Here is a 25,797-nt window from a genome sequence, read left to right as displayed (position 1 = left end):
AGAGAAATCTGTACTGGAGATAAAGATTTGGGAACTACCAGTATAGAGCAGGGCCCTCACCTGGGGATGACTCTGCCCCCAGGGGACACTTGCAAGATCTGGGGACAGATTTGGTGTCACAGCTGAGGATGATATTGAAGTCAGAGGTGTCCAGCAGGGATGCTGCACAGCCCACAGTGCACAGGGCAGCATCCCAAGAGGAATGCCCTGTCTCCAACCCTGGGATGGAGAAATAATTGAAATGGGGAGGGGCAAGGTTGCTCTGAGGGGTCAGGGCAGTGGGAGCATCCTGGCCGGCAGGGAGTCACCAGTGAGGCGGCATCTGGCTGACATCTGAGGGGTGGGCCCAATTGTCCGGGCACAGGGACAGCAGGTGGCACCTTTGAGGGACCTGTGGGCCAGCGGGGCTGGCGCTGAGTGAGCAATGAGGCCAGAGTGGCAGGCAGGGCCGGCAGCTGTGAGAAAACCGTGAAGGGTCCCAGGCGGGCTGTGATGTGGTCAAGGCTGCAAAGGAGGACAGATATGGGAGTGGGACAAGGCCCTGTGTTCACGAGGTGGCCGCCACCACTGGCTGAATGACTTGTAAGGTGAACGTGGTGATGGAGAGTTAGAGGGGCCCAAATATCTTTATTTTTTAAAAATTGTTTACACTTTTTAAATTTTTTTATTGAGGTAAAATTCACATAACATAAAATCTACCATTTTAGTCATTTTAAAATATATAATTCAGTGGCTTTTAATACACTCACAGTGTTGTTCAACCATCACCACTATCTAATTTCAGAAAATCTTCACCCTAAAAAGAAACCCCGTACCTATTACCAGTCACTCACCATTCTCACCTCCTCCACTGGCACCACTAATCTCCTTTTGTCTTTGGATTTCCCTATTCTGGAAACATTTCATGAAGCAGAATCATTTATTAGGTGGCCTTCTACGTCTGGCTTCTTTTACTTAGCATGATGTTTTCACGGTTCATCCAAGATACAGATGGGATTAAATGTACCAGGATTTTATTAGATTTTATTATATGGTGATGAATATACATCATTATTATTAGAAATAAATTGGGAAGGAGTGAGGAAAGGCTGGCAGAGCTGTCAGACTATGATGCAGCTCTAACTCCTAGTGACGAGAAAGGGACAGAAGGCTGGTGGGAACATCCTGATCACCGAGCAGCTACTCTGACTCGGTAAAGCCGCTGCAGAGTCCAGGACCCTCAGCACAGGAGCAGCAGTGGGCTCCGCACAGCAACAGGCCCTTTGCCAATCGTGCTGCGGGGCACATTTTCACGGCAACCACAACTGTCTAAAATAATAATAGTGTAGTGTGCATGCACGTGTGTGTTTTTAAAGAAAGGCTGAAAATTAATCATCCAACTGAGAGAGCAAATAAACCTAAAACAAAGGAGAAGAGAGGGAAGATAAAGATCAGATATTAATGAATAGAAAACAAACATGGCGACTTCCCTGGTGGTGCAGTGGATAAGAATCCACCTGCCAGTGCAGGGGACATGGGTTCAAGCCCTTGTCTAGGAAGATCCCACGTGCCGCAGAGCAACTAAGCCCGTGTACCACAACTGCTGAGCCTGCGCTCTAGAGCCCGCGAGCCACAACTACTGAGCCCACGAGCCATAACTGAAGCCCACGCGCCTAGAGCCTGTGCTCCACAACAAGAGAAGCCACCGCAATGAGACGCCTGTGCACCGCAACGAAGAGTAGCCCCTGCTCACCACAACTAGAGAAAGCCCGTGCAGCAATGAAGACCCAATGTAATCAAAAATAAATAAATAAATTTATTTTTAAAAAAAGAAAACAAACATATGATAGAGACAATCAGTGAAGCAAAAAATTGGTTCTTTGACAAGATTAACAAAATGGCAAACCTCGGCAAAATTGAGAGGGGGAGGGGGGAGGGAGGGAGGGAGGGGGGAGAGAGAGGGGGAGGGAAGAGAGAGAAGGAGAATACAAAGGGCATACAGCCACAGTACAACATAGATTAAAAAGATAGCATGAACAACTGTAGGCCAATACATTTCTAGAAAAGTATAACAGGACGAACACTGACCCAAGAGGAAATAGAAAACCTGAATAGTCTATGACTCTTACGTAGTCAGCAATTAAAATCACAAAGAAAACATCAGGCCCAGTAAGGGAGTTCAGCTGAACTTTCAAAATACAGATTCTCTATAGAAATGCTCCCCAAGGCCACCATAACCTTGATGCCAAAATCTGATAAAAATAATGCAACAGAGGAAAACCACAGGGCAATGTCATTCAGAGACCTACCTGCAACAACTCGACAGATTATTTGTAAACCAAATTTCAATAGTGTATAACAACAATAATCAGTCATGACCACGTTTGATTTACCACAGGAATGAGAGGTTGGTTTAACTTTAGGAAATCAGTTAGCATAAGCCACTACCCTAACATAAAGGAGAAAAATATGATCATCTCCAGCGCAGAAAAATGATTTCATAGAATTCTTCATCTATTCATGATAAAAGGTCCTAGACGTTAAGGCTAGAGGAGAATTTCTTAACCTGGTTAGGGGGTATCTATTTTTTTAAAAAAACATGCAAACCTCATAATGGTGAAAGGTTGAAAGTATTTTATTTAAGATGAGGAACAGGACAGGGTGCCCACTGTCCCATTTCTGGACTTCATTGTACCAGTTAGCACAGGAATATAAGAAAAAGAAACAAAACATCTAAGAATTGAAAAAGAAGAAATAAAACATTTTTCAATGTTATCTACATAGAAAACAAAGACATCTAACAGTGAATTATTAACCAAAAAATTTAGCAGTATTGCTATGTGCAGAGAACTGCGCAGAATGCGAGCAACCGAAAATGTAACTAGGTGGATCCCTTCATTGTAGTGTGAAAACATGAAACACCTAGGAATAAATCTCATATAAATGTGCAGGACCTTTATGGAGAAAATTATAAAACTTTACTGAAATAAACTAAATGCAGATATATATTTTGCTCATGGGCTGGAAGTCTGAGTATCACAAAGGTGTAATTTGCCCCAAATTGACCTATTGATTCCATGCAAGTTTTGTCAAAAGCCCACTGTATGTGTTTGTATAATGCGACAAGTTGATTCTAAAAATTATGCAGATGGGATTCCCTGGCAGTCCAGTGGTTGGGACTTGGTACTTTCACTGCCTTAGCCCAGGTTTGATCCCTTGGTCAGGGAACTAAGATCAGGCAAGCCGCACAGCAGGGCCAAACAAATAAATAAATAAATAACAATTATACAGACAAATAAAAGGTAAAGAATAGCAAAAATTCTCAAGAAGAAAACCAGGTAGGAATATTACCTTATTGTAAAGCTTTAGTAATTAAAACAGTGTAGTATTGGCACAGAGATAGACAAATAGATCACCTGAGCAGAATTGAGAGCCCAGAAACAGACCCATACGTTTACAAAGTTTTGATATGTGATAGGGCTGACTTCGCACTGGGGAAAGGATACCTTTCAAAAATGATGTTCTGACAATTTAATTATATAAAAAAACAAAGTGGACTCCTGCCTGCCTCACTTCATACAGAAAAATCAGTTGCATCTGGTTTAAAGTGCAAAAAGCCAAAAATGCAAATTTTAGAAGAGAAGACAGGAGACTATATTCTCAACATTCCAAAAGAATATACAAAATGATATCTTCACAATGATAAATGAAGGAAGAATTTTCTATGATTCAAAAAGCACAAAACATAAAGGAAAATTTGAATATATTTAGATACATTATAATTAAGAACTTCTGCAGATCAGAGATTTTGCAACACACATATCTGACAAAGGTTCACACCAGAACATATAAGAACTGGTACAAGTGAATAAGAAAAAAATTGTCCAGTTGGAAAGTGGACATAAGATTTGAACAGGCACTTTGACCAAGAGGAAGATTAGATAAGTAATAAATATATGAGAAGTTGCTCAGCTTCCTTAGTGATCAGGGGAATGCAGATTAAAAGCCATAGTGAGATGCTTTAAGTATCCACCAGGTTGACAAAAATATCAATCACACCAGAGTGTTGGGAGAGTGAAGCCACTGGGACCTGTGAGCTGTTGGGGAGTGTGATTGGCCCACTGGCACTGATGGGGTGGCATCAGTCTCACCTGTGGCCCAGATACCAGGAGAACTAAATTGGGTGTTCACTGCAGGACTGTTTGAAATAGCAGAAAATGTAAAGCAGCACAAACTTCCATCAAAGAAGAATGGACAAATAAATTGTCACACCAAAGACTAATATGTGTGGTGACAACAAATGATTCACATATGTGCAATGACGGGCACACTGTTGAGGAAAAGCAAGTTGCAGAAGGATATCTACAACTCAGTTCTTTCTGTGTATGTGAAGGTAAAAGTGTGTAAAACTGTACAGATATTGTGCAGGGGTACAATAGAGAGAGGATCATGAGTACAGGATTCAGGACTGGGGAGGCCTCTGTGGGAAGTGGGGATCTGGGAGGGGCACACGGGGGCTTTGCAGGATCTCCTGGGTCTGTTTCCTGGGCTGGCTGGTGGGTGCACAGGAGTTTGTGGTATTGTTATTCCTTAAGCCTTATACATATTTTATAATATGCATGTACTTATTGTTTGATTTTAAAAAGTAAATACGGAGGTGGGGGCCATTAGGTAGGGTGTCAGAAACAGGTGGCAGGCTGGAGAGGTGTATGGGGCCCTAATTCAGAAGTGGGGGAGCTGCCCGGTGTTTGAACGCTGTGGGGATGCACATAAGTTGGAAGTACAGGGATCCCTCTCCTTCATGGAGCCATTCCTGGCCTCATATACTACTTACCCTTATTGTTTTAAAAATTAAGTGTCAATTCTATATGAAAATGAAAAATTACTCCAAGTTTTCCCTGCCCAACTCTCCATATGGGAACCCAACACCTAGTGGCAGAGGTGGGACTTAGAAAGGGAGGTATATCCCATTTACAATAGCATCAAAAACAATAAAACATTTAGGAATAAATTCAACCCAGGTGAAAGAACTGTACCCTGAAAACTATGACATTAATGAAAGAAAGAAAGAAAATGAAAGAAATTGAAGAAGACGTAAACAAATGGAAAGACACTGCACCCTCCCCCCCGCTCCACTGCCCTCCTGTTCATGGACTGGAAGAGTTAATATTGTCAAAATGTCAACTACCCCAAGCCATCTATAAATTCAATGTAATCCCTATAAAAAATTCCAATGGCTTTTTTGGTAGAAATGGAAAAAACTGTCCTAAAATTCATATGGAACCACAAAAGACCTTAAATAGCTAAAGCAAACTTGAGGAAGAATAAAGATGGAGGCATCACACTTCCTGATTTCAAGCTATACTACAAAGCTACAATAATCAAAACAGTATGGCACTGGCAAACAAGCAGACACAAAGACTAATGGAACCGAATCAAGAACCCAGAAATAAACCCATGTGTATATGGTCAGCTAATATTTGACAAGGGGAAAGGATACTTGAGTACTCAATGGGGAAAGGTTAGTCTCTTCAATAAATGGTGTTGGAAAAACTGGATATTCACATGCAAAAGAATGAAAGTGGGTCCCTATTTTATACCACTCACAGACATTAACTTGAAATGAATTAAAGATTTAAATGTAAGACCTGAAACCATTAAACTCCTAGAAGAAAACATAGGGGAAAAGTTCATTGACACTGGTCTTGGCAAAGATTTTTTGGACATGACACCAAAAGCACAAGCAACAAAGGCAAAAATCAACAAGTGGGACTACATCAAACTAAAAAGCTTCTGTACAGCAAGGGAAACCATCAACAAAATGAAAAGACAGTCTATAGAGTGGCAGAAAATATTTGCAAACCACATATCTAATTAGGGGTTAATATCTAAAATATATAAGGGACTCACAACTTGGTAGCAAAAAACAAAAACAAAAAACAAAAAACCCCCCAAGTAATCTAATTAAAAAATGGGCAAAGAGGGGCTTCCCTGGCAGTTGAGAGTCCGCCTGCTGTTGCAGGGGACACGGGTTCGTGCCCCGGTCCGGGAGGATCCCACATGCCGCGAAGCGGCTGGGCCCGTGAGCCATGGCCGCTGAGCCTGTGTGTCCGGAGCCTGTGCTCTGCAACGGGAGAGGCCACAGCAGTGAGAGGCCCACGTACTGCAAAAACAAACAAACAAACAAACAAAAAATGGGCAAAGGACCTGGCAGACAGTTTTCCAGAGATGATATACAAATAGCCAACAAGTACATCAAAAGATGCTTAGCGTCACTAATCATCAGAGAAATATACATCAAAACCACCGTGCAATATCTGCTAGAATAGCTATCATCAAAGCTATCATCCTAGCTATCATTAAAGAACCTAAGTGTCCACTGACGGATGAATGGACAAAGAAGAAGTGAGATATGTATACACTGAAATATGCGAAGTACGTTCAGCCATAAAAAAAGAAGGCGATCCTGCCATTCATGACAAAATGGATGAACCTTGGGGGCATCATGCTAAGTGAAGTAAGACAGAGAAAGACAAAAGCTCTATGATCTCACCTATATGTCAAATCTAAAGGAAAGCTGAACTCAGAAACAGCAGAATGGCGTTGTCAGGGGCTGGGGGTGGGGGAAATGGGCAGATGCTGGTCAAAGGGTACTAACTTGCAGTTATAGGTTCTGAGGATCTTATGTACTGTGTGGGGTGACTATAGTTAATAATACTGTATCATGTACTTGCAAGTTAAGACAGTAGATCTTAAGCCTTCCCCCCCCAAAAAAGCCCAAAAGGTAAACTATGAGAGGTGATGGATGATGGGTGTGTTAAATGACCTTATTGAGTCATCATTTCACAATGTGTACATGTATCAGATCATCACATTGTGCACTTGCAGCTCACACAATGTTGTATGTCAACTGCATCTCAGTAAAGCTGGGGGAAAAGGGGGAGGAGCTGAAGAGGTGCTGGAGGGGAAGGTGGGCAAGGGACCTCCCGACCTCTGGGAACGGGCCAGGGGCCGAGCTTCTAGCATAGTGGCAATGCCATTGCCAGCACGCAGCAGGACCAACTCAGGCCCCCTGAGGACTTCTGGGGCACAGTGGGTGATACCCGTCTGCCTGGCGCGTGAACTTCTGCAGTGGCTGGAGCCTCGTGGGGGCGTCCCCGGGGGTTCGAGGTGAGTAGGACAGAGGGGGAGGGACCACGGACCCCCCTGCCAGGAGGGGTTGGGGGGGGCAGGAGATGCTGAGGTCATGGGTGGGGAGCAAGCCCGCTGGAGGCCAGGGAGGAAGAGAAGTGTCACTGGGGGTACCAGCTCAGCCCGGGTCCGTGCCCTGCAGCCCCCGCAGCTCCTTGCTCCCCTGGATGAGCCTTCACACCTGCTCCGCCTTCTGCCAGCCTCAACGCCCCTGCTCACTCTCAGCTCTGATCTTGCCTCTGATTTCAGTGAGAAAGTCACAATCCAGAGGCGGTCCTCCTCCCCGCGTTCACCCACCAGCCTGCCTGTGTCTGCGGTCACGTCCTCCGACTGCCCTTCCTCTCAGCGAACAGGCTGTCTCATGTCTGACGGCCTCTGACCCAGACCGGGCAGCACATCCTTTCTCTTGCATCTGGAACCTGTCTTTCTATTGAGTCGTTCCAACTGGCACACAAAGTCCAGTAACATCCGCTTCCTTAAATAACCCACAAAACTCCCTTCATGGCCTGTGTCTCCAGCTATTGTTCCACGTCTCTGCTGCTTTGCAGGAAAACTCACCCAACAGGCTCTGTCCACCTGCTGTATGTACTTCCTCATGAGCCATTCTCTTTAATCCACTCCCCTCAGGCTGTTTCCCACTCCTCTATGGAAACTGCTTTTCTCAAGGGAACAGGCACGTCTCTCTTTCATGCCAGTGATTGAATGTCGGTCCTCATCTCTCTGGATCTCTCCGCAGCATTTGGCAGATAACTGACTTCTCTCTGGACACACGCCCCTCCCGTGGCCCTGGAACACTGGACTCTGCTGTCCTCCCCTCTGAGGGCTCAGGCCGCTCCTCTGTCTCCCTGTCATCTACTCGGTCTTGCCGAGCACCCCAGGGGCCTCTTCTCTCTGTCTACACTTACTCCCTCAGTGATGATGACTGCTGATTCAGGCAGGGGTCTGGCATGTTTGAAGGGACTACCTACCATGAATTGTGCAGTGAAACCTCGAGGGAGAGGACATTGCAGAAACAAGGGGAGGGCACAGAACCCTGGGCCTGGAAGGAGAAAAAGGAGGATGGAGAGGGCGCCTGACAGGAGCTGGGACCTTCATTTAGGGCTTACAGCCCACCCCAGGTGGTCAGTGGGAGGGGCTGGGATATAAAGACCCTGACTTCAGTCTTTCCTCCCTCCAGGTGCTCACAGTAGGCCCAGCAGAAGCGGGAGCCAGAGGTCAAGGGAATGAGCTATGTGGTCTACATGTAACTGGGCAGGACCCTGCGGGCTTTCCCAGGGACAGACCACCCTGTGTCCCCCGCCTCTTGTTTGTAGAAAAGCTTTAGCCTCCTAGGCCTTCTCCCATATCCAAAGAGCAGATTTAATCAGAGAAGTGAGAAAATGCAGAAACAAAGGAAAACAGACAATAATAGTTCAATCATAGAACAAAGTCAAGGACCTTAGTTTCTCCTCAAGGGCTATAGATAACATCCTGAGCTGTACCCTTGGGCTATTTTGCAGCTACTAAAACCCCCACCAGGTGGGAGAGGTTAAAGGCATGCTGCCCACCAGCACAAAGACCCCAGATCCGCTGGAACCAGAAGGTTTATTGTGCTAATTCTCAAAATACCATCTGGTTACCTCACCACCAACCAATCAGAAGGACAAGCTGGTCACGCACCCGCCACCTTCTCCCTTTGCCTTGCCTTTAAAACCCCTTCCCGGAAAGCCTTTGGGGAGTTTGGGTCTTTTGAGCATAAGCTGCCCATTCTCCTTGCTTGGCCCCATGTTGGATGCCTTGGAATAAATGCTGCACTTTCCTTTACCACAAGCCAGTGTCAATAGATTGACTTTACTGCGTGCAGCCAGGCAGACCCAAGTTTGGTTCGGTAACAGGTCAGCACACGGCACAAAGTGGGAAGGGTGGAGAGGGTGGGAGGGTCAGACAGGAATTATTCACACAGCTTCCAGATTCACGTCTTCAGCTGTGACCTCTCCTCTGAGCTTCCCTTGTGATATCCAACTGCCTACTCAACATCTCCACTTCTATGTTAAATGCAGAATCCTGTGACCAGCAAGCTCTTCCCTCGTCTCCTGTCTCAGTAAAGAGCATCAGTCCACAGTTGCTTAGGTAAAAAACTAAGAGCCTCCATTTTCTCTTTCACATCTCACAACGGACACATCAGCACTTCAGTCAGCTCTGCAATAGGGCCACTGTGCATCATGCCCCTGGTCCAAACCACACCACCTCTCTCTTGGGCTTCTCTTAAAATCTCCTAACTGGCCTCCCCATTTCTCTCTGTGACAGGCCTATTGGCAGCCTCCCCTGCAGCCTTCCCTTCCACTCCCAGCTAAGTGAGCCCTGATTTTGTTTGGAGCTACTGTTGCCCACCTCCGTGGATGATGGCAGTCCTAGTCCTCTTTTCCATACATTCACTTCCCCATCCTCTTGAAGCCAGGAGTGGTACATGGCCCAGGTCTGCCCAATGGAGTTTAAAGAGAAATTTGCCGGGGAGCCTCTGAGAAACCTTTCCTTTGTTATAAAATGATGTTGTATGTTTATTTTTTTTTTAATGGATGTCCTTACAGATGGCCAATAGGCACATGAAGAGATGCTCAGCATTGCTAATTATTAGAGAAATACAAATCAAAACTACAATGAGATACCACCTCACACCAGTCAGAATGGCCATGATTAAAAAGTCTGCAAATAACAAATGCTGGAGAGGGTGTGGAGAAAAGGGAACCCTCTACACTGTTGGTGGGAATGCAAATTGGTGCAGCCACTATGGAAAACAGTATGGAGCTTCCTCAAAAAACTGAGAATAGAGTTGCCATTCAGCAGTGGGACTGCCAGCAGTCCCACTCCTGGGCATATATCCAGAGAAAACCATAATTAGAAAAGAGACATGCACCCCTATGTTCATAGCAGCATTATTTACAATAGCCAACACATGGAGACAACCTAGATGTCCATCGACAGATGAATGGATAGAGAAGATGTGGTACATATATACAATGGAATACTACTCTGTCATAAAAAGGAATAAAATAGTGCTGCTTGCAGCAACATGGATGGACCTAGAGATTATCATACTAAGTGAAGTAAGTCAGAGAAAGATATCATATAATATCACTTATATGTGGAATCTAAAATATGACACAGATGAACTTACCTATGAAACAGAAACAAACTCACAGACAAAGAGAATAGACTTGTGGTGGCCAAGGGGGAGGGGTTGGGGGAGGGATGGACTAGGAGTTTGGGATTAGCAGATGCAAACTATTATATATATGTATAAATGAACCACTTTTCTCTATAGCAGAAACTAGTACCACATTGTAAATCAACTATACTTCAATAAAATAAAATTTAAAAAATAGATGTCCTTTTTACACCTGCCTGTTCCTTCCTATCTGAGATGGTGGTGTAAAGACGTGATGTCTCATGCTATGGCAGCCACCTTGGGCCATGAGGCGACAAGCCTGAGGACAAAAAGTGCAGGTGGTGACCATAGGGAGGAAGAGGGATAGGAAGAGTCTGTGTTCCTGAAATGGCGTACTTTATGACCTAGTAAGTGAGGTTAAAACTTGTATAGTCACCGACACCTGGGAATTGGGTTGCTTACCTCTGAGTACATCCTAGGTGATGCACACACTGTACCCCTGCAGTCTGTTCCCCAGCAGCCAGAGGGATCCTTTTAGAACAGGAGTCAGATGACCACCTGTCTGCTCAGAACTCTGCTCTGACTTCCCATCACACTGAAAACAGAAGCTGGAGCCCAGATCTTGGCCTGCATGGCCACCCCAGGGTCTCTGCACTCAGTGTCCTGTCTCACTGTACAACATTCAGGTCCACTCAAGGATCATTTCCTGAAAGTTGTCTTCCCTGACTGGGTGCTAGAAAAGCCGCTCCGCCCCGGCATCCTTATCTCCTTGTTCTGTTTTCACAGCGCTGCTATCTGGTGCTGCCGGCAGTATCGATTTGCTGTCCGCGTGCTGGTGGAAGGGACACTCGGCTTACCTCTTCTGCCACTGACTCCGGAAAGGCTTCTTATTTGAACGTTGTGAGGACCAGATGAGCAAATCATGTGTGAATCGAGTAGAACAGTGCCTGGCACAAAGTAAGCCCAGTGTGAACATTGCCATTCCTTGTATGAGAATGTCTGCTCCATGAAGGCAGAGCTGGGAGCCTAGCGCCTGGCATCTAATAGGTGCTTAGTGGAGAGGCTGGTTGGCTGGCTGGATGAATAGCATACAACAGGCTCTCTTTAAATTTTTATTGAAGGAATGGTGGAACGCAGGAATCTCTGAATTGAGGTTTTGGAGCTGATTCAGTGTGTGGTGATGGGCAAGTCCAGGATACGATGGAGGGCGGAGGGGCCCCAGGACAGAGCTGTGCGTCCTGAAAACCCAAGACCAGGGAGTTGAAAGCACCCTCTATACTGATGTCGAAGACCCCGAAAGGATGGCAGGAGAGGGCCAGGAGCCAACATCTTCTTGGAAGAGGCCGGTGTCCGCAGCGAGGGGGAGGGGAGTGGGCGATGTGGCCGCTGGGAGGAGTGAGGTGTGGAAAGGAACGTGGGGAACTAGGGGCCTCACCCTCCCCCCCTTTGGGCTACAGCGTCTCGCAGCTGGTGATGCCTCCTTGGGGGAAGGAGGGGTTCGTTTGTGCCGCTCAGCAAGCCGTCGAGGACTCCCAGCCCCGCCCAGCTCCTGGCCTGAGCCTCCCAGTTCAGCATCTGGCCAGCGGCCGGCCGGGCGCGAGGCGGGACGCGCGGAGGGCGCACGCGCACCGCTGCCGCCCAGCCCGGGCGCAGCCCAGGAGGACCTGAGGGCCGAGGCGCAGCCCCCAGGGCTGGCGGCCGGACCCGGCAGGGGGACGGGGCGGGGGCGGCCAGCTGGGGGCGGGGCGGGCGCGGATTGGTCGGGCACTGCCACGTGACCGGCCCCTTATAGGGCGTGGTGCGGGCGGCAGTGTCGGGTGCGGCGGTGGTCGGCCGGGCGAGGTCCCGTGTGGGTCCGGCGGCTCCGCGGCTGCTCCACTACGAGCGCCAGGCGCGCCCCGCGCCCTCCCATCTCCGCGGGGCCGCCGGGCCGGGGGATGCGCGCAGCGCCTGGGAGCCATGGTCCGTTTCGGGGACGAGCTGGGCGGCCGCTATGGGGGCGCCGGCGGCGGGGAGCGGACCCGGGGCGGCGGGGCCGGCGGGGTGGGCGGCCCGGGCCCTGGGGGTCTGCAGCCGGGCCAGCGGGTCCTCTACAAGCAGTCGATCGCCCAGCGCGCGCGGACCATGGCGCTGTACAACCCCATCCCGGTCAAGCAGAACTGCTTCACCGTCAACCGCTCGCTCTTCGTTTTCAGCGAGGACAACGTCGTCCGCAAATACGCCAAGCGCATCACCGAGTGGCCATATCCTGCCGGGGGCCGGGCCGGGCGGGGACCGGGGGCCGCCCGAGGTCGCAGGGACGGCCACGGGTGCGGCGTCGGGCGTCCGCGCCTCGCCGGGTCTGGGAGGGGCGGCCTGGGCTGGGGGCCGGGGCGGGAGCCGGTCGCGTGCGGCGCCCAGTGGCCATCTTTTCCGGGGCTGGAGGAGGGTGCGCCCTGGGGAGAGGTGCATCGGGTCGGCTCGGCGAGGAGGGGGCGGGGCGGATTCCGGGCCCCCTCCGCGCGCAGCGTGTGCGTGCGTGTTTGTGTGTGTGTGTGTGTGTGTGGTCGTGGTGGCAGCGGCCGCGGGAGCGGGGTGGACGCTGGGCGGAGCCCCCTGCCCCTGGGCTCGTCCCTTCGCTTCCACGGTCCGGGCGCAGAGCTCGCGGCCAGCCTGGAGGGCACCCGAGGGCGAATCGGTGTCTGTGTAGGTGTGAGCACCCGAGGGACGCGAGCCCGTGTGCGCGCCTGGCTGCAGGTGCCTGCGTGTGTGCGGGCATAGCATGAACCCGGTGCTGCGCGTGCGTGCGTTCGGGACTCTCGGTACATGTATGCTCACGTGCCTGTGTAGGTACATGTGGCTGCGTGTGTCTTTAGGGGGGAGTGTGCGCCTGCGCGGGGTCCTTCCTCCAGCCGCGCGCTGGGGGCCCGCAGCCCCCTCCCTCGGGGCGCGGGAGCCGGGCGGAGCCGCGGCGGAGGCGCTGTCCGCGGTGCTGACGGCCGCGGGGACGTGCTGAGGGGCTGGTGGCCGCGACTGCGGAGGCGTCCCTCGCGGCGGCCCCGAGGATGAGGGCGGGAAGGGCGGGGTGGACTCCGGACCCGGTCATTCTCAGCCCTTCCGGAGGCGGCCTGGCCCCGGCTGCTGCACTGCGCGCTGTCGGCCTTGGCCTCCTCGCCTCTCCTCTTTGGCGCCTCCCGGCCAGTCCTTAACCCACGCACTCCGTTTGAGTACATGATTCTGGCCACCATCATCGCCAACTGTATCGTGCTGGCACTGGAGCAGCACCTCCCCGACGGAGACAAGACGCCCATGTCTGAGCGGCTGGTGAGTGCGGTGGCAGCCGGCCTGAGGGCGGGGCGTGGGGTGGCGGCAGCTTGTCTGATTCCACGACCCTTTAAGGATCCGTGACTGGGCGCAGCTTCCTCGGGCAGTGTAGTCTGGGCAGTTCCCCCACCTTCAGTGGAGGAAAAGGATAGAACCCGGGCAGCTGGCACTTCCCTGAAGGGCCAGGAGAGTGGGATAGCCAGCTCAGCCCCTGCTGGGGAAGGATGGCTCGAGAGGGGCCATTTTAGCCAGCAGCTGCTCTGCCCAGTGTGCCACTCGCCACCCCTACACCTGTCCAGTCCACACGGACTAAGAAACTAAGAGCTAAAGCTGGGGTGTGGGAAGGGCATTCATAATGGCCCAGGTTGAGGAGGGTCAGGCTCCGGGAGTGCGGGGGGGCTAGCTGCCCACCCTTCCCTGCAGGGCTGTAATAGTCTTCGGCCCCCGGGTGCAGCCCTTGGTCTCGGGACCGTCAGCCTCTCCTCCAGAGCTGTCTCCCCTGGCTCTGCTTGGAATCCCTTCCCTGTGGCCTGCCACTTCCCGTGGGAAGCACTCCTTCCCAGCCTTTCTTCCCAAATGCCCCGAATATCGCTTCCACCCACTCTTGCCTGGAGCTCCCCAGACCCCTGTGGTTTCCCCTGTTGGAGTACAGAACCCACGGGAGCCAGGATGCCAGGTCAGGGTGTCTGGAGGTGCTGCGGCAGGGGGGAAGGGTGCTGCTTGAGGAGGTGAGCCCCATTTCAAGGGTGAGGTTATGTCCCCTAGCCCCAGCCACCCCTGCTGCCCTGGCCCCTTTGCCTGGGCTTGGTGTGGGCTCCCAGGGGCCTGAGAGACTGAGCTTCAGAGCAGAGAGAAGGAAGAGCAGCCGCGGGGATTGGAGAGGGAGCCTGGGGCCTGGTTGGAGAGCTGCTGGAGGTCCTGAGGTCCCCGAGGAGGAGACACTTCTGGGGGCACCGGGCCGCCAGAGGCTGATCCCTCTCCTCCACACCCTCGCAAGTGACTGGTTCTGTCCAAGCTCCTTCCCTAACTTCAGTGGAGAAAAGCGTTGATGAAACAGGGCCTGTTCAGTGCTCTGCGTAGGCCTTGGACTCCAGGCAAGGGGTGGGGAAGGGGAGACAGAGTAAGGCTGCCCTGGGGGTGCTCTCAGTTGGGGGGCACCACCAGAAGGCAGGGGAGTGACAGCCTGGTGGTCAGCCAGGAGACGGGGGATCACGGGGCAGTCGTTTCTCCAGGCGCAAGGACGGCCAGGAGGGGTTTCTGCCGTGGGGCTCGCGGGAGGAGGAGTGCGAAGCGCAGCACAGCCGGGCAGAGTGGGCTGGGGTCCCTCTGCGCGACTCTTGCCCAGGTGTGGAGCCCAACAGGGTCCCTCGCCTTCTTTGGGCCCCAGGTTCCTGCTGGTGTTGTGGGCCCCTTGCCTGCCACATGCTTGGTGGTGGGCGTCCACTCTGGAGGCCGGAGAAGAGGGTGAAAGTGAGAGGGAACTGGGGTTTCCGGCAGGGAGCCTTGAACGCCAGGCTACAGGGCGTGGTCACGTCCCTAAGGAAGTCCAGCACGGGTGGGGCCAGAGGGAAACAGGCCCTGGGGAGGGGTGCGGGGGGCAGGGAGGCCAGTGTGCAAGCAGCCAGGCTCCGGCAGCAGGCTTGAGTAGGCCAGCCATGTGTCCAGCCACGTCTGAGCTCCTGCCTCACAGGTGAGGGAGGGTTTGCTTTGTGGTGATGGGTACGCTTGAAGGAGTTGGGGGCTGAGCTGTTGGGAGAATAAGCAGAATGTGCCCCCCTGGCGGCCTGGAGGCCCCTGAGATGGATGGGAGGCCGGACACGGCGGGCCTGGAGAGCAGGCACCCTGTGGCCCCAGGGCTCAGGTCTGGAGGCTGGTGCTGCTGCCAGAGGCTGGGAGGGGGCCGTGTGGCGCAGGGGCAGCCTGGCCTGGGGTGGGGCCTCCACAGCTCCCTGTCTCTGGGGGCTCCGCTTCCCATACACCCATCAACTTCCTGAGTGGCCTTCAGCTGGAGCCCTGGGCTTGCAGTCTCACCCCTGCCCTGAGCCAGCCCTCAGCCAAGTGTGATCAAGGGTGGGGCTGGGGGAAGAGCTGTGAGGGAAGGTCTGGGGAGGGGCCCTGCCCCATCTCCTGGCGCTGGCTTGCTCTCCTTCTGTGTATCCAGAGGCTTCTGTGAACATCTGTTTGCTGGGGCCCAGCTGTTAACCCAGGGCAGGTGGTCAGCAGCCTCTTCTCTCGGGGAGAGGGGACCCTCCGACTAAACCAGACCAGAAGCCTCCGGGGAATGGTCCTTCGTGAGTCAGCATCAGGGCAGTAGGAGAACTGGGCCACCATGGACGCCAGGCTGAGGGTTCGCCAGGTCAGAGGGAGAGCCCTGGAGGGCCAGGCTTCTCCGGGGAGGAGGGCTCAGGCCGCTGGTCCTGAGTGGGAACTGGCAACACCCACAGGGAACCAGTCTGGCCCTCCCCTCCCCTGCAGCCCCGGGAGGCTGGTCCCTGGCCCCTGAGGCTCGACCCCTTCCTGGCAGAGCAGCCTTCGGAGGACAAGTCCTCCTGTGGCTCCCATAGTCCTGAGGGCAGGACCTTCCCGCTGCCCCTTTGTCCACTTCTGTGTCCGTGGTCTGCACTCAGGCTGTTTCCCATGCTGACCCTCCCCGTGTCCCCTTGGTCCAGCTTGCGGGGTCACCTGCACAGAGGCTCTGTCTGCCACCCTTCCCAAGTGCGTGATGCCCCTGGTCACTCTCCACACCGTCTGTGTGTGTCTTCTCCCTGAGTCCACGCAGCTCGTCCCCACCGTGCTCGCCACCAGGGGGCCCGGCCCGTGTCGGCCCTGCCCTGTCCCGTCCCCATCCTTTGGCTCACACTGTTCCCTCCGCCTGGAATTCCTTTCCTTTTCGCCCAGCTGGATGCCTCGCCCTCCAGAGGCTCCCTGAGGCACAGCCATGCTTGCTCCCACCAAGATGTGCATGTTTTGATTATGCAGAAGGTGTGTGTTGAAGGAATGCGTGGGTCCTGGGCTGTCCTCTAGGGAGTTGGACCGTTGTCCCCGTAGGGGTTCGAGCTCAGGATCAGACCCAAGTCACCTCTGGGTTAGGATTTGTCTCTGCCTCTAGCAAGCTGTGCGTCTCCGGCCCAGTTCCTGACCTCTCTGTGCCTCAGTTTCCTCTAGGATGGGGATGATAATAGTGCTTCATGAATGTGGGGTGTTATAACAAGGATTGTCCCAGTGATGGTGGGAAACCCCCCAGTTTTGTTATTGTTGTTATAGCTTCCCCTGCTGCAGGGCTTCCGGGGTGGGAGCCCCCCCTTCCTATTGTGATCGGGTGTCGCTGGCCGCGGGGACAGGGCCACCTGCCCTGTTAGGGGACCTCGGCAGAGGTCAAACAGGCCCGTGGTGCAAGAGCCGAGTCTGTGGGTGGTGGGGTGTTTCCTCGCCTGCCACGCCCCAGGCGGTGGTGACCTTGCTCTGCGCTTCTCCTCAGGACGACACGGAGCCGTACTTCATTGGCATCTTCTGCTTCGAGGCCGGGATCAAGATCGTTGCGCTGGGCTTCGTCCTGCACAAGGGCTCCTACCTGCGGAATGGCTGGAACGTCATGGACTTCGTGGTGGTCCTCACGGGGTGGGTGCTGGGCCCGGGGTGCCCTCTGCGAGGGGCGGGGGCGGGCATGCTGGAGGCCCCGGCTTTGGGGTGGTCCTCACGGGGTGGGTGCTGGTGGGACGGGCATTGTTTCTCCCCAGGAGGTGCCTGGGCTGTGATCTTGGCTGAGGGGCCGTCGACGGTGCTCTGTCCTTGGGTGAAGCTTGCTTACAGAGCTGCTGGTGCCGTGGGCAGGTTACCAGGGCAGGGGAGGGCTCTGAGCCTTATTCTGTAAATCCTGGGCTCCAACCTTGCCTCTGTCGCCCCGTGATCTGGGGGGCACGTTTGTGCGTTTGAGTCTCCTGCTGAAGCGTTCTCGGACACTGCTTCCTGGAGCTGTGCTTGGATGAGGCTGCGCCGGTGTGTTGTCACAGTTTCTGGTTCCAGGAAGGCGCTTAATCAGTGTGTCTGCCACCCAGTTTCCTTCTCAGACGGACCCTAACAATTGCCAGCTTGTGGTTTCCGAACAACCCAGGAGATCCAGAAAGTCGACTTGGGCTGGGCTGCGTTGGAGAGCGGGTAGAATGCCCTGCTCTTCATCATGGAGGCCCCAGCCTTCAGGGCCATAGTGTTTCCATCTGCCTGATGGGTATTCAGGGCCTCTGCCCTGCTCCTCTGGCCAGTAGGCTGAGGCTGGGGCTGAGCTGCTGTTGCTCTGGCTCTGGGCTGGGGTTGGGGCTGAGCGCCTGGGTGTTCGCTCCACAGGACCTGTTTGCACAGCCCAGGTCCCAGAGGCCCCGCCCCGGCGGACTGCAGCCGCGCTTTCTGGGACCTTGTGGCCCCGGGGAGGCTCGGAGCCCCACTGTGGCCCAGAACACTCCTTCCAAGGGACAGGAGGCTGTGGCCAGGTCTCTGTCCTGTGCTGCATGTGCGGACGAACAGACTTGGCTACGTGGCCTCTGGGCTCCCGCGTGAGGCCCCCCTCCCCCTCCCCATCCTGGGGGGCCTGCCCCTCTGTCTGCTCGAACTGCTGGTGGCTTGGCCCCAGAGGTGCCTGCAGCATGCCCGGCATGGGCCAGAGTCGAGGTGGCCTCGCCTTCAGAGGGTCTCTCCCTGGAGGTGACGGAGGGGCTGGTGGGCCTTGTGCCTCAGCTTCCCTTTCTGTCTTTGCACCTGTGGCACCAGCCTGTCACCGGCTCTGGTGGGATGGGTGCCACTGAAATGGGATATAATAGGCTTTCTGGGCAACTTGCTGTTTTCCTTTCATTTTTCCTAATGACCGAGAAGGGAAGGGAGTGGGGAGCCTTCCACTGGGAGCCACGCGGTTCTGTGGTATGGTGTGCGCCGTCCACACCCGCCTGCTGCCCTCGGTGGCGGTGGCAGCGGGGGCTTTTACAGAAAGCCCTCTGAGGTCCCACCGATGTTGCTGGTGGGGATCTGGTGGTGGACATGGCCCCTCGGAGGGCAGGGTGCTCCCACAGTCCAGTGGGCACCGCGCGGGCTGTCGAGGAGAGTTGCTGGCTGTTCACATCTCTCTTTCCCTCTAGATGTGAGTCCCTGAGGATAAGAATGGCATCTTATTTTTCAGGGTGTCCCCAGAGCCTAGCTCTGGTAGGGCCCCCAGGAGGGTCAGGGAGCATCTGCTGAATTAATGGGCTATTGAAGCTGGGGTGCTCTGTGCTTGGGCCAGCGGGGAGCTGGGCGGGGTGGTGGGACCCTGCCTCTGGGGATGCTGTCCACGGAGCTGAGGGTTTGGACTGCTGGGAGCAGGGCGGGGAGGCAGGAGCCTGCACCGAGGCCTGGGCAGGACCCCTGGGTCTTCCAACAAGCATGTCCTGGTACCAGGTCCAGGGAGCCGCGTCCCCCTGTGAGGGCCAGGAGGGACCTCCAAGGTGGCTGTGCTCTCTTGCCATTGACCACACTGTCTGGGGCACAAGAGAGAATAGGATGGGCTCACTTTCCTGGGAGCCCCAGCAGGGGGATCCCAAGGGTCCCGAGACCTTAACTCTGCCCCCAGCCCAGACTTGGAGATCCTGACCTCAGTCCGTCTGTTTCTCCACCTCGTCTTTCCTACCTCTCCTCGCCTCTGTCTTTCCTTCCCGTGGGCCTCTCTCCTAGCCCGCCAGCCTTGTTTCTGTCTCCTTTCCCTCCCTCCCTGTCTCCTTGTCTTACTCTCTTGGTCTTTGTCTCCCCGTTTCTAACCTTCTCTGCCTCACTGACCCTTTATCTCTTCTTTGCCTTCTCGGTATTTCTTTGCCTCTCGACGTCTCTGTATCTCCGTGTCTTTTTGCTTTTTCTCTCTCATTCTTCCTCTGTCTCTGTCTCTTTCTGCCTGTTCTGTGTCTCTCATCCAGGTCCTGGAGTCTCTCCTCTCGCTGGGAGTTGGCACCAGTGGTTTCCAGGCTCCCTCCCTCTGCACCTTGTCCCCAGGGGTGGCGCTGGGTTGGGAGGGGAGCCCCCAGATGGCGGGGGTGATCTATGTCCCAGGGTCACGTGCGGGAGCTGCTCTGTTGCTCCTGCTTGCAGCACCCAGGGACTCGTGACCTGTGTGTGTACTCATGTATGCGTGCGCATGTGCGTCTGTGCATGTGTGTGCACCTGTATGTGTGTGCACCTGTATGTATGTGCATGTGTATGTGTGTGTGGTGTGTGATGGAGGGAGGCCCTGGTCCATTTTGGGGTGAGTGCTTGCCCCAGGGAACCTGGGGAAGAACGCCTAACTCTAAGCCCTCCTGAGCTGAGGTCCCTGTGGGTAGCCATGGCAGGGGCGGGACGTTATTTCTCGGTCCCTTTTTAAAAAATTAATTAATTAATTAGTTTATTTTTGGCTGCGTTGGGTCTTCGTTGCTGCACACGGGCTTTCTCTAGTTGCGGCGAGCGGGGGCTACTCTTCTTTGCAGTGCGCGGGCTTCTCATTGCAGTGGCTTCTCTTGTTGCGGAGCACGGGCTCTAGGCACGAGGGCTTCAGTAGTTGTGGCGCACGGGCTTAGTTGCCCCGCGGCATGTGGGATCTTCCCGGACCAGGGCTCGAACCAGGGTCCTCTGCATTGGCAGGCGGATTTTTTTTTTTTTTTTTTTTCCGGTACGCGGGCCTGTCACTGCTGTGGCCTCTCCCGTTGCGGAGCACAGGCTCCGGACGCGCAGGCTCAGTGGCCATGGCTCATGGGCCCAGCCGCTCCATGACATGTGGGATCCTTCCGTACTGGGGCACGAACCCGTGTCCCCTGCATCGGCAGGCGGACTCTCAACCACTGCGCCACCAGGGAAGCCCGGCAGGCGGATTCTTAGCCACTGTGCCACCAGGGAAGTTCCCTACTTTGTTGTTTTTAATTAGGGTTGACTTAATTGGTGCTCAGAGGGCCGGAGGCCCGTGGTGGGGAGGGGAAGGGCTCTGGCCGGGGAGGCCCTGGTGCTGACTTGTCCCCAGAGGCCAGCTGGGCTTCCTTCTACTTCTGAGGCTGGCACGCAGGTTGTGGGAGGGCCCTGATGGAACGAGGGCCCCTCCCTGCATCAGGGAAGCCTCTTCACCTCACATACTCACCTGTAGACTGCGCCTGGGTGCGCTCTTGGCGTTGCAGGGGCACAGCGTCTAGTCCTGGCCACGGAGCAGCTGAGGGGCTCCTGCCTGCCGCCCTCTGTCCTCCGTCCTGTCCACGCGTCTCCAGCTCCTTGAGCTGCCCTCGCCTGGCACTGCCCCGCCCACTCAGCATCCCTTGATCACTCATTTATTCAGATTCAGTGAGCCTTTGCCCGGTGCTGAGGACACAGCAGTGAACAGGACCCCCAGGCCCCTGCCCTGTGGGCTGCGTTTCTGGGGGACCCGGTCTCCCTGCCCCGCTCTGTGTCCTCTCGGTGCACAGAGGGTCGGCAAGGGCAGGTCACGGCCACATCACGGTGCCTGGGGGCAGGTGTGCCGTGGAGACCACTCATTCTGTGACACCACCGTGCTTCATCTTCCCATGTAGGACGGGGGTTAAGGAGAACAGGGTGTGGACTGGGAGGCTGTTGCTCAGTGTCGGGTGGTCAGAGAAGACTCCGTAGTGAGGTGAATTTTGAAGGATGTGAGGGGATGAGCCATCTAGATATTTGGGGAGAGGTCTTGGCTGGCGGTGTCAATACGAGGACACAGGTGTATCCGTGGCCTTCAGAGCCTGAGACCAGACAGGATCCCCAGGGGATGGGGAGTTTGGAGGAGAAGCTGCCCATGACTGAGCCCCGGGACCCCAGAGTTGATGCTTTGGGACTGGCCAGTGAGGTGGGTGGGGACGGTGTTGAGGAAGGAGAAGCGTGCTCTCCTCGGGCAGGAGCGAGGGAGCATGGACGGCTGAGTGCAGCGGTGGGCGCCGTGCAGGTGAGGGGTTCTCCCGAGGGCTTGCAGGGGACGGCCCCACGGGAATGGGCAGGGTCTGTGGTGAGCACCTGGGGCAGCTCTTCCACCTTTGAGGGAGTTTTACAGCAAAGCCGACAGAGGACTGGGCAGTGGCAGGAGGGAGGGGCGGGGCAGAGGGTTTTATTAGGTGGGGGCCGGAGCCTGTGTGCAGACGGGCCAGGGCCGGGAGGCAGGGGCTAGCGGCGATGCAGCCAGGGCGCTGGAGTGATGTCCTGGGTGGATGAGGGAAGCTAGGGTCCAGCATCCCGGAGTCCACGCTCATCTCTCTGTAACAGCGGGAAACCGGAGGGTGAGCTGAGTGTGCGCGCTGGGTTGTCGGATGAGCAAGAAGGGCTGGGGCAGGAGCCGTCCCCTGACGTCTGCGTTTCCACTGAACCCGGAAGCCGGCTGTCAGCTGAGGCGTGGAGTGGGAAGCAGGTGGAGTGAGATGGGGCGACGGGGAGAGAGAGGGAGCGCGGAGCACCTTCACCTGCCTCGGCCTCTCACCTTCTCCTCGGCCCCGTCTCTAGTCGCCTTCCCTCCTCCGCCCATTGACCATCTGGCTGGCTGTCCATCCACTCGTTCGTTCGTGTGGAAGGTATTTGTCAAATGCTCTGGTTGCTGGGGACACGGCGGTGGATGTGGAGCTTGCATCTCCTGGGGACACAGGCAACGCACAGCTCCTGCCACGCAGGGCGGTGAAGCAGGAGCCCGGGGCGGGGTGGGGGTGAAGTTCCCCTTCACGGGGGTCAGGGAAGGTCCCTAAGGAGGACCTTGAGCAGAGGTGTCCTGAGCCTGGTGGGGGGGTTGCAGAGGGTGAGGATGCGGGGAGGCCGCGGGGCCTGCTGGGGGGCTCCGGGTGCAGGGGCCGGCCCTGGTGCGGGAGCAGTGCCCCAGGGAGGCGATGGGGCTCGGACTGGGGTGGACCTGCAGGAAGCACTGGTCTGGTTGATTGTCCTCAGGAAACCCGCTGGCACCCCCGAGTGTGGCACCCACGTCCCCAGCCTGTCTGTAGCTGGTGTGTCCCCACGTCACCACCTCTGCCCTCGCCATCCCGTCAGCAGCCCCCAGCCCACGCTACGGTCCTGAGAGGTTGATTGCAGCTGGGAGTAGGGGCAGCAGCAGGGTCCCCTCAGGCCCCGGGGACCTCCCTGCGCTGGCAGACCCCAGAATCCCGAGGCCGTGGGTGTCCCTGCCCCCCGTCACAGCCCTAGCCCCAGCCTGGAGCTTTCCTCGGGGACAGCAGAGAAACGTGTCCCAGCTCAGACAGGTGACTCCCCAAGGGGACATTTTCAACCACAGCCTCTCATTTCACTCCAAATTAAACCGGGATTTCTTTCCAGGACATGTAATTAGAGCTCAGGGTCCTCCCTCCCTGGCCTGGGCGTCCTTTGGGAAGCGGAAGGCGGAAGGCCAGCGGGCTGGCGCCGCCTAGGGAGAGGCGTGTGCACCGGGTGTGGACGCGAAGTTGGTCAGAGGGCGCGGGAGAGCGCTCTGGGGAGGCCAGGCCGCGGAGGACACTGCCCTGCGTGAGGAGGGACAGCGGGTACGGGCCAAGGTGCGCGGTGGCCCTGTGTCCACGTGTGGCAGCCAGGGACGCCGTGCCGTGCCGTGGGTGGCCCTGTGTCCACGCGTGGCAGCCAGGGACGCCGTGCCGTGCCGTGGGTGGCCCTGTGTCCACGTGTGGCAGCCAGGGACGCCGTGCCTTGCCGTGGGTGACCCTGTGTCCACGTGTGGCAGCCAGGGACGCCGTGCCGTGCCGTGGGTGACGCTGTGTCCAGGTTTGAGGTGACTAGGGACACCGTGTCTGAGTGACCGGCGGCAGTGGGTCTGGACGTGGGCTGACCCCAGTGCGTGGCCGAGCGTGGGCACTAGAGCTCACGTTCAGGGCTGGAGCTGCTGCACGTGGGCCCCTCCTGCGTCCGGTGACTGTGGTCCTGCAGGCGGGGTCTGTGATGCCTGGTCAGGTTGGGGGTTTGCTGGACTTTCTCTTCCATCCCCACCTGAGGCTGGAAACGGTTGGGACACAGGAGGGGCCTGAGTTCTGACAAGTGGCCCCTGGAGCGGCAGAAGGAAGCGGTCCGGTCCCCCTTGTTATGCTCCAGGCAGCATCCCCGAGGCATCACTGATGATTCAGAGCAGGCCTGGCCCCAGGGCTCTGCAGGCCTCCTGTGCTGTGTGGCCGGGTCGGAGTTGGGTGGAGGCACCCTGTGCCCGGCCCCCAGGTGCCTGCCTCCTGACACTGGCCGCCCACGGGGCCTGTAGTCCCTGGGGACGGGCCCGGGGCCCCGTGCTGGGCTGTGTGACCCCCGAGGCGGGCGGGTCGGGTGGGATCCCAGCCTCCGTCCTCACGCTTGCCGCTGGGTGTTTCTGGAGGAGCAGCTTACTCCCCTGCTTGTGCCTCTGCCCTCCTGTTCCTCCTCCCCCACCTTCCTCTGATTTAGGGCTCTTGTCACTCTCCGGGGTGGGGGTGTGGGGAGCAGGAGCCAGGCCCCTCCTGGCCGCTGCCTGCAGACCCCCCACCATGTGCTGAGGGAGAGGCCCCTCCGCCCAGCTCCAAGGGCCTGGGAATCCTGGCAGGACAGGGAGTGCAGGCTGCCCGGCCTCAGACCCGGAGCTCAGCTGAGCTGTGCCACGCTGCCGGCTCTGGTCCCGGGTGCCGGGCCCCCTGGGGCTGCCGCCGCCTGGTGCCCACAGGATGCCAAGCCCCGAGTGCCTCTGAGAGGTGGCCCGGGGCAACTGCTCACCTATCCATGTATCCTGTGCCTGGTGCACCTGCAGAGGTCACAGGAGGTCAGGTTCATGCCTGTGGAGGGCAGGAGCGTTCGCCCCTGGGTGGTGGGTACCCCTGCAGCTGGCTGGGCGCTGTCTTCCTGCTCAGCTCCAGGCGGCTCCCCTCAGCCCCACTTCACACCGCTGGGCCCAGAGCTGCAGATTCACCTGGAGGTGAGAATGGTTGCTAATGTCTCCTTGGGTTACTAGGCCTGGAGCCAAAGACAGTCCCTGGCCTGGGGAAGCGGACGGGAGAGCAGGTCCTTCTCGGGATGGGCAGGCCAGGCCTCATGTCCACCTGGGGCCTCCCCACCGCCTGCAGGCCATCTGCACTCACACTGACCTGGAGCTCACAGGTCCCGCAGGTCACCTGTCACAGGCCCCTGGGTGTCCTGTCGCTCACGCAGCCAGCCGCCTCGCTGCTGCCCCACTGTGCCCCTCTTTCTCTGGGTCTCAGCCTCCCCCCAGGGGGGCCACTCTCGGAGCCCCCCACATTACAGCCCCTCCCGGAGAGAAAGAGCCCGTGTGCGCGGCTGGGCCCCCTGCTTCCTGTGGGATGGGCTGTGTGTCTGTCTTCTCTCATCTCACCCCCGCTTCCCCACCTGGCCGGCCTCTCTGCCCTCTTCTCACCCCAAGGGGCTTCCCTACTGCCTGGCTCCGTGACAACCCATCCCTGCTGATGGATGTTCGCCCTGAGAACTGCGTTAGTTCAGGCGCTGTAACAGAGGCCACAGACGGGGGTCAGGGGCTGAGACAGCAGATGTTCACCGTCTCACCGTCTCACCGTCTGGAGACTGGACGCCCGAGATCAAGGTGACCCCAGGGTTGCCTTAGGCGAGGCCCTCTTCCTACCTGCAGGCGGCGGCCTTCCCACTGTGTCTTCACGGGACTGCTTCTCTGTGTGTGCAGAGGTCTCTGGGTTCTCTTCGTGTTCTGTTAGATTCATCCTATTAAATTAAAGCCCATCCTTATGACCTTGTTTAAGCATTTACCTCCTAAGAGCCCCGTCTCCAAATACAGTCCCTCTGGGGGTTAGAGCTTCACACCGGACTTTGCGGGGGCTGGGGGGGGCACAGTATAGGCCGTAATAGGCTGTGCTCAGACCCCAGGCTCCTCTGATGAGCGTCCGTTGGCCCCATTGCCTCGGTGCCCCGGTTCCCAGTGTGCAGCAAATACTGTGGGATTGGAATCCAGCTGGGAGAGCGGGGAGCCTGCCCCGGCCCCCATGGGCACAGGGTGCCACGCGACTGACCCCGGTCGGTCGTGTGGCTCCAGGCCCGGCTCTGCTGTGGCTGCAGTGTTGTGGGCCCGGGTGAGATGTCTGCAGGGCCAGTGTCTTCCTCCCCGCCTCACCTTCCGCTGACCGTGGGCCCTTTCTCACTCCTCCAGGTCTGTTGTCAGCCTCCCAGGCCTGACAACACACAGCAGCACCAGGCACAGAGGACGGGCTGAAGGCGGGGCT

General features: G+C 56.1%; 1 protein-coding gene across 4 annotated transcripts in view; it reads left to right on the top strand.

The window, feature by feature from the left end:
* Positions 1-12,274: 12,274 nt before the first annotated feature.
* CACNA1B (calcium voltage-gated channel subunit alpha1 B) overlaps positions 12,275-25,797 on the top strand; it is a gene marked incomplete at both ends in the record, with an annotated part of 195,796 nt that continues 182,273 nt past the window's right edge. For all 4 annotated transcript variants that reach the window (XM_079706058.1, XM_079706056.1, XM_079706057.1 and 1 more), the window contains 3 exons: positions 12,275-12,560; positions 13,497-13,618; positions 17,097-17,236. In XM_079706058.1, the coding sequence (XP_079562184.1) occupies positions 12,275-12,560; positions 13,497-13,618; positions 17,097-17,236 (548 nt within the window). The remainder of the gene's footprint in view (positions 12,561-13,496; positions 13,619-17,096; positions 17,237-25,797) is intronic.

The sequence above is a fragment of the Hyperoodon ampullatus genome, assembly GCF_949752795.1.
Source record: "Hyperoodon ampullatus genome assembly, chromosome: 6".
Taxonomy (NCBI): domain Eukaryota; kingdom Metazoa; phylum Chordata; class Mammalia; order Artiodactyla; family Ziphiidae; genus Hyperoodon; species Hyperoodon ampullatus.
This window is presented reverse-complemented; position numbering and strand designations above follow the sequence as displayed.